The sequence below is a fragment of the Sinocyclocheilus rhinocerous genome, unplaced genomic scaffold, assembly GCF_001515625.1.
Source record: "Sinocyclocheilus rhinocerous isolate Xijiao unplaced genomic scaffold, SAMN03320098_v1.1 scaffold19, whole genome shotgun sequence".
Lineage (NCBI taxonomy): Eukaryota > Metazoa > Chordata > Actinopteri > Cypriniformes > Cyprinidae > Sinocyclocheilus > Sinocyclocheilus rhinocerous.
The window spans coordinates 1,790,564-1,798,089 of NW_015638975.1; the positions used below are offsets into that span (position 1 = coordinate 1,790,564).

The window sequence follows — 7,526 nt, forward strand, 5'->3', positions numbered from 1 at the left end:
AGAGAGAAAGAATGAGAAACCAGGTGTATCAAAAAGTATATATGTGGACCTAAGCCACACTAAATGTAAAGTCAATGCATTAGATTGAACATACAATTTTCATGTGTACGTACATAGAATTCTCAAGCAAAACATTTCACAAAAGTTTAATTTTTAAAAAATGACAGCAGAAAGCCTGAGAAAAGGTCTAGCATCATTTGTCACTGTTGATTTCATAGTAGATTATTTATTTTAATACAGTTCATACATTTTAAATGCAGCTTAAGCACTTTAAGTAATTCTAAGCAATGAGATTTTGGCTGATTCTTGGTTTCATCTATTAGAACAGGAACAAGAAATCAGAAACAAACAAACAAACAGGAGTTCTGGTAATCAAAGTAACTGTACATCCTCCATTATTGCTGGCACGACAACCACTGACAAACAATATTAATACATGCTAATAGATCAATAAAATGCATCAGTTTAGCTTGCTGAGGTCAATGCTGCATCAGAAAATAAACACTGGCAAAATGTTCATATGTTCAATGTTAAAACAGAGTTGCTCTCTTTATCTGTGCAAATGCAAAATAGCTCAGAATGAGTAACCAGTGGGAAGTTGCATAGAATAAATCTTTGTTTTCACAATGATTCATAAGATATCTGAATATTTGAGAGTATTAAAACGGCAAACACAAACAGCTGGTCATCGGTACACACAGTTCTTAATGACAACACCCTTTCCGTTCCTTCTATTTTTTTCATGCCCATCCTTTTTCTTTCAGTCTCGCTCATTCTGCTTTGTGTCTCTATTCTTTTCAGGTACTGCAGTTGTACGTTTGTGATGTAATTGTAAGGAAATAATGGCCTTGTGGCATGTCAGTAAAACATTTCCTGGCTATTGAAGTGCTGGCAGCGTAAATAGGCAAGGTAAAACAATCACAACAACAAAAACTACAGAAAAAGAACAAGAGGTTGATGCTAGAAAAGAAGGGAGAGAAAAACCCCTCCTCTTGTCTTTGAACAGCTGATGACTCACTATATTATTAGTGTTTGCATAACTGAACAGATGAAAAGCTTCTTGCCTCTCAGGGGCAAATAAGTGCATATAAGGGCCCAGGATCCTCCGCAGAAGAGGGACCTACTGCCAGGAAACACTAAACACTGCTAAATTACACATTACACCGTTTTGACCACAGTGCCTCACTCACAGAGGCTAAAAGCTTTTTGAGTCCAAAGCTTAACAAGGCTGCAATTTACACTAGAGATCATAAATACAGAGACACACACAAACAGTGAAACAAAAAAGATTTTCTGTTGAGCCCACACACTGACTCATGTCTTCAGGCTTTATCTGACAGTCCATGAATATTTTAGCATTTGGCTGAGAGACAAACAACATGGAGATAATTATTTAAAATGTCAAATTTAAATATACATATTTTTCTGTCATTTTTTTATTATTGTGTTTTTTTAAAGCTCATTGCCAGAGATGAAAATGCCATGTGACTAACTCTGTAGATCATATATATATACAGTGGGTACGGAAAGTATTCAGACCCCCTTAAATTTTTCACGTATATGCTGTCACTGCTTGACTATTCATGTCAATTACCCATTTACAATTCCTGAGCTGCGATCAGCAACTCTGCTAGCCTTTTATTCTTCAATTTTATCATGGGGCAAAGAATAAATGTAGACCCTCTGGCATGATATTATCTATCCTGTTTTGATGTAAAATGCTACACCATGATTAGAGTATGGAATTGACTTCTGCACTACCAAACCAAAGGAAACCCAATGTGACCAATAGTCAAGTGGCTATGTAATTGTTCTACCCCGACATTACTGGCACAGAGACATGTACAATAAAGAACATGTCAGTCAGACACAGCAACTGTGAAATCACGACACCAATGTCACATGCATGATAATCCCATTCTACACCAAAGACATTTTCATTATCCTTTGTTTGATATATTTATTAATATATCTCCCTCTTCTCCTCCCCCACAAGCTAGTACAAAATAATGAAGAAATACTGTGCCGTTCCCTCACAGAGCTGATGAGTTGCCTGTCAGTCAGTGGAGGTGTGCTTTAAGTGCTTGCCTTTTAATGTCTGGAAACTCAGATAAGAACACAACTGGTGAGCTACATTAAAGCTGCACAGAAACATACCATCAGCTCTCTAGATCAGATCTCTCTCATGCAAAGCCCCATCAACATGCCTCCGTCTAGCTCATTCCTCCACAGAGAACCATATCTGGCACATTCCTCAGAGCTTGTAAGCTATCAGGTCTACAAAGTGCTTTACAGAGAATTAACACTGTCTCTCACACACACACACACACACACACACACACACACACACACACTTTCATCTGTATCCCACCCCTGACCTCTGTGATGTTAACAAACCCTGCTTAACCCTCATGTTCTGCTACATGTACACGCTGTACATGTAAAAAATATTAATTGTAGTTTTCGAAATAAACATTATTTTACTTTCAATTCTTTTAAAGTCAACACAAAATGAAATTTGACCCCATTTCTTTTCTTTACATACGTCCTTGATCCCACTTTAAATTGCAACTAATTATGCCTCTGAAATAATTTTCCTTTAGCCGATTTTATCAAACCAATTTGTATTTCAACAGTTTCCATCTAAATACCTAACAGAGACCACTATTCACAATACAGTTAAGCACCACCTTTTTTTCTTATTGCATGTCCTGTTTCACCAGAAAATACTTCACATTATTGATGTAAAATGGTTCATAAAGGCCATTTCATGTTGAATTTAATATGCTCCTCTGACCTAATTAAAACCAAGTGGGAATATAATATTGTACCTTTTTATTGTATCAAAGTGGACATGCACATTTCAGAAAGTTGACTGTTATTCAGAGAAGTGACATTCTCTCTTTTAGTCAGTTTTACATCAGCAAAAACACTAGAAAATACATTAAAACAAATCCACAGACTACTGGCAGGAGTGTATTGTATCTACAACTATATAAATCTAAGTATATGACATTTTTCCCTGCATATACATAAATTAACAGATATGATGTAACATTTTTTCATGGGGAATGTTTAAATTACATTATAAAGTTTAAATGTACTACCAGTCATAAGAAAAGCCATAAGAGATCAACCTCGCACTGCAATGTTAAAGGGACAGGTCACCCAAAACTGCAAATTCTGTCATCATTTGCTTACCCTCATGTCATTACAAACCTGTACGACTTTCTTCTGTGGAACATAAAATAAGATATTGTAAGAAATGTCTCACTGTTTTTGTTTTTTCTTATACAATTGTCAAATCAGTGGTCACCGAATCTGTTTGGCTGTTCCACAGAAGAAAGTATTTTGACATTAGAATGACATTAGGGTAAGTAAATGATGACAGAATTTGCATTTCCAGGTGAATTATCACTTTAAGTAATGTACATTGTTTAAGCTACTTGAAGAGACCTGTGGTATTTCGAACTCCAAACAGACCATGAGGGTTACAATCAACATACACAGGCAACAAAAAGTTCAACGCATATGGCATACGTGACACGGCTGGGTGTGCACGCAGACCTGGCAGGCTGCTCTACTTCCTGCAGGGCTTCGGAGCATTGTCTGCTCTCATATATCGATTTACACACCACATTTATGATTATAGACTGAAGCACATACAGTCAATTACCATCTAGAGAGAGTGAGAGAGAAAGAGACAGAGAGACATGAATAAAAAGAGCAAATTAGAACAAGGACGACAACAACAACAAGTAGAGAGAACGACAACGAGCCACTAAGGGTGAACAAGATGAGAGACTGAGTTCACAGCTCTCCAATGAAGAAAGAAGGAAATAGGCACAGTGGGGGTGCCAAATGATGCTGCTGGTGGGCTGAGGAGAGCTGCCGTCTCATGCTGCGAGACTAACAGACAGACAGAGCTGCTACGAGCAGGACGCCTGGCGAGTTCACCCTGTTAGAGGAGCCAACCTCAATCATGAGATCTGATCCTCTTCTGCGTGTCCACTGCAAATATTGTTGTTTATGGTATTCTGGCTCCAGGGCATAAACTGGGCGGAGTCAGAGCCAGCTGGGAAAAGATGTGACTCTGAACTTCCTGTGGCATCAGATACGGCTATGAACTCCAAGTCAACTCAACGACTGAAGCACTATCAGTTCCTTAATACTGTCATTTCCAGCCTTCTCCTGTCACCTTGACAACCCTTACTCCAAATCAGCCTCTAGACCATCCTCTGTTTCCATGACAACTTGGACAAGCGCTCAGCTCCATCTGTCGCCCTATCCACCCATGGCCTGCTCCGATAGTGCTGAACCCTGGCCCAACTCTCAGAGGGGCGGTCTGATTGTTCTCATCCTTTCTTCAACTCCTTCACTTTCACTGTGATGTATGGCACTTGCTGACAGCATATTGAGCAACCTTTATTCCCAGCAGAGTGCTTCAAGTTTTTGAGCAAACAGAATATGAATAGAATTGTTATTGCTCATACTTGGGGTTAGGGGTTTGTTCAAATCCCTAAGCTTAAGCACAGTATTTTATAAATATTTATATAGTTAAATCAATATCGGAATCGGCCGATAATGGCTTTAAATGTAAATATCGGCATCGGCCCGATATGAAAAATTATGCCGATATGTCTTTCCGATAAGAGGAATATATTAACTCACATGTGCTCAGGGTGTGCTAGCGATGAGATCACGTCAACAGTGCAATTATATCACACCAGCATTGTGGCTCATTCTTTGAGCAAAGTTTTGCCTGAATGGTGACTGGATTCACTGTTTTGGATCACTGCATTTAAACTGAGAATGCACGTACAGAATTACCCGTTCCGTGTGTGATAGCGTAAACAGTAATAGCACATGCAGCGGCAGTCTCCCCCGGGTCCTAATGCCCGTTTGGTAAGGTGTTTTAATTCCGTAGGGGGCGCTGTTGGCCTACTTCTAATAAAATGAAAGCAAAATGCACAAATAATATTTAGACTGTGTTTCTGATTAAATAAAGCAGTAATTGATGCTATAAAATCATGAGTATGTTTTGATTTAAAGGTCAGAAGCTATAGCTTACATGAACAAAAAAAAAAATAATCACAAACATGACAATTAATTTAAATAATTTGATGTACTGATTTATTCATTAATGTTATATTTTTAAACAAATTATGAGCTCTAAAATATTTTTGCTTTAGACCATTTACAAATGTTAAATCATAAAATAAAATGTTAAGGTTACCACTGCATCTTTCTGAAAAAACACTGTAAACACATTTTGTATTACATCATTTAGCAATGAAAGTGCAACTGTGTTTTTAAACACTTATTCCTTAAACATGGAAGAATATTCAGGACTTTTTTCAAAAGGAATTGCAAATTGTATTTTCAATTGCGTTTTCCATATGGAACAGACAACCTTCTTGGCACAATACATAATTCTGTCTTTTTTACCCCAAATGCAGTGATTATCCCCTGCTAACAGTGGGAGCAACAACAGTACGCACAATAGGTCAATATTCACTATTACCAAACGCTTTTCACCTGTCTCCATGGCCGAATTATCCAATGGGCATTATGGGCACAGGCCATTTTCTCACTTCCGCTGACTGTGGTATGCGGAAGACGTTCAGGCGGATGACGTAGGACGCATGTGTCGTGGGCGCGCCTCTGGAAAATGCAGGAGCAAAGGAAACAAAGTTTCCTTACTTTAGCAAAGGAAAACCAGTCTCCTCTTGGCTTATATCGAAATCCTCTGACATTTTTCTTTACAAATCCTCGTTTTGTGCTTCTAATTTGTGACCGACGTTTTGTTTTGTCTCCTTGCTCGTCAATAATCACGCAACGCCAACATATTACGTCATCCGCCTGGACGGCTTCCGCGTATAACAGATGGCGGAAGTGATAGAAAAGTGTTTATTACGTTTGAAATATGGATATTTTATTAGTCTTTTTGTTTGTTTGTTTTTTTTGAATTTATGAAATATACTGGAGCCAAACCTCAGAAGGGAGTCCAGAATATTCCACTGTGTTCCTGGACACGTAATTTACGTAGCTGTAATTCATAGGCGGGGATTATGTTTATTGTGAACGAGCGTGCACACGCGCCCTATTTACGAATGATTGGAATTCATTCACATACACATGTTTAACTATCAAATCTGATGTTTATGAAGCGTTTGTGAATCTGGAGGAGAATTTTCGGGAAGGTCTGTTTTACGGGCAGATTACTTTGAATTTACTCACATATTTCCGCAAGTTTCATGAATGAGTTTCTATGTTATTATTCTGTTAATATACAAAAATACTGAGGTGCAAATAGTATCTGCCAATATAAAGTACAGATAGCATAATTACTATTTACACTTGTTGCAAAGATTGCTGCTGGTCCAGGAAAGCATTGTTGCAATCATGTGATGTAAATCCTGTATGATAGAGGATGCGATCATAGGCTGTAACCTGTGAGTGTAGGCTAAATCCTGTATAAGCAAGAGGTGTTTCCAACAAATAGTACCCTATCATTTAAAACCTTGATTGTGTACGTGTGTGTGTGTGTGTGAGTGTGAGTGTGAGTGTGGATGTGGGGGGGCCCGACAAGACATTGTGTCCAGGGGCCTCTGAATTCCTAATCCGGGCCTGCCTGTCTCAACATCTCTCACTGTTTCTCTCACTCCGATTGATGCAAGTGAGTAAACAGACAGTGCAATTACTTATTACAGTACATTTTATTCCTTTCTTTTAATCTGTAATAGAGCGCGTCACACCTGCCTCAAGATTTTTTTTTTACTGTTTGCACTCCGATTGATCCACGTAAGCAAACAGAACAGTGCCAATCTATATTTATTTACCCATTTTTCACCTTACTTTATATTTTATATAATTTTATATTTACTTACGTTGCGCAAGTCTCAAGATCTCTCACTGTGTACAGCCACAGGACACTGCGATTGCTGCACATGATTTTATTAATTCACCTTGGCTGTGGCATGTTCTGTGACAGCTGCACCTAGATCCGATTGGTGTAAAGTGAAGTCTCATCTAGGGCAGGCAGAGTAGGAGTAGCAGCATTTTCTGTATTGTCACGTGCATCAATTGGAGTGTAAACAGACTGAGAGGCAGGTGCTATTATAAGATAGGAATAAGATATAGGTGACAAATAGGTAAATAAATGTATGTTTGTTTGCTTATGTGCCTCAATCGGAGTGCAAACAGTAAAAGATCTTGAGGCAGGTGACGCGCTCTCTATTACTTCGAAGTTCTAAGCGGCCATGCATTATTTATTAAAGCAAGTTTTTCTTTCTCTTTGGAGTGTTACAAGCTCTTGGTGCATAAAGAAGATCTGTAAAGTTGCAAAGACTAAAGTCTCAAATCCAAAGAGATATTCTTTATAAAAGCTAAGAGTCAACCACGCCTACCTAAAACGGCTCGTTCTAACACGCCCCCACATGTCTACGTCACTATGTGGAAATATTAGCATAACGCCGCCCAAATGTGCACGCAAAGAAAGAAAGCGTGGTTTCAGGAACAGCAGT

The 7,526-nt window shown here is 38.5% G+C and overlaps 1 protein-coding gene across 4 annotated transcripts in view; it reads right to left on the minus strand.

Annotated features, from left to right (window-relative positions):
- Nucleotides 1-7,526, minus strand: part of ccdc102a (coiled-coil domain containing 102A) — an 87,571-nt gene that overhangs the window by 18,020 nt on the left and 62,025 nt on the right. Inside the window, exon 9 of one of the 4 annotated variants that reach the window (XM_016565968.1) lies at nt 3,617-3,679. The exons of the other annotated variants lie outside the window; for them this stretch is intronic. Within the exon in view, the coding sequence (XP_016421454.1) occupies nt 3,673-3,679 (7 nt within the window). The 3' untranslated portion in view covers nt 3,617-3,672. Of the gene's footprint in view, nt 1-3,616; nt 3,680-7,526 lie in introns of those variants that run through there. 4 annotated transcript variants of the gene reach the window in all.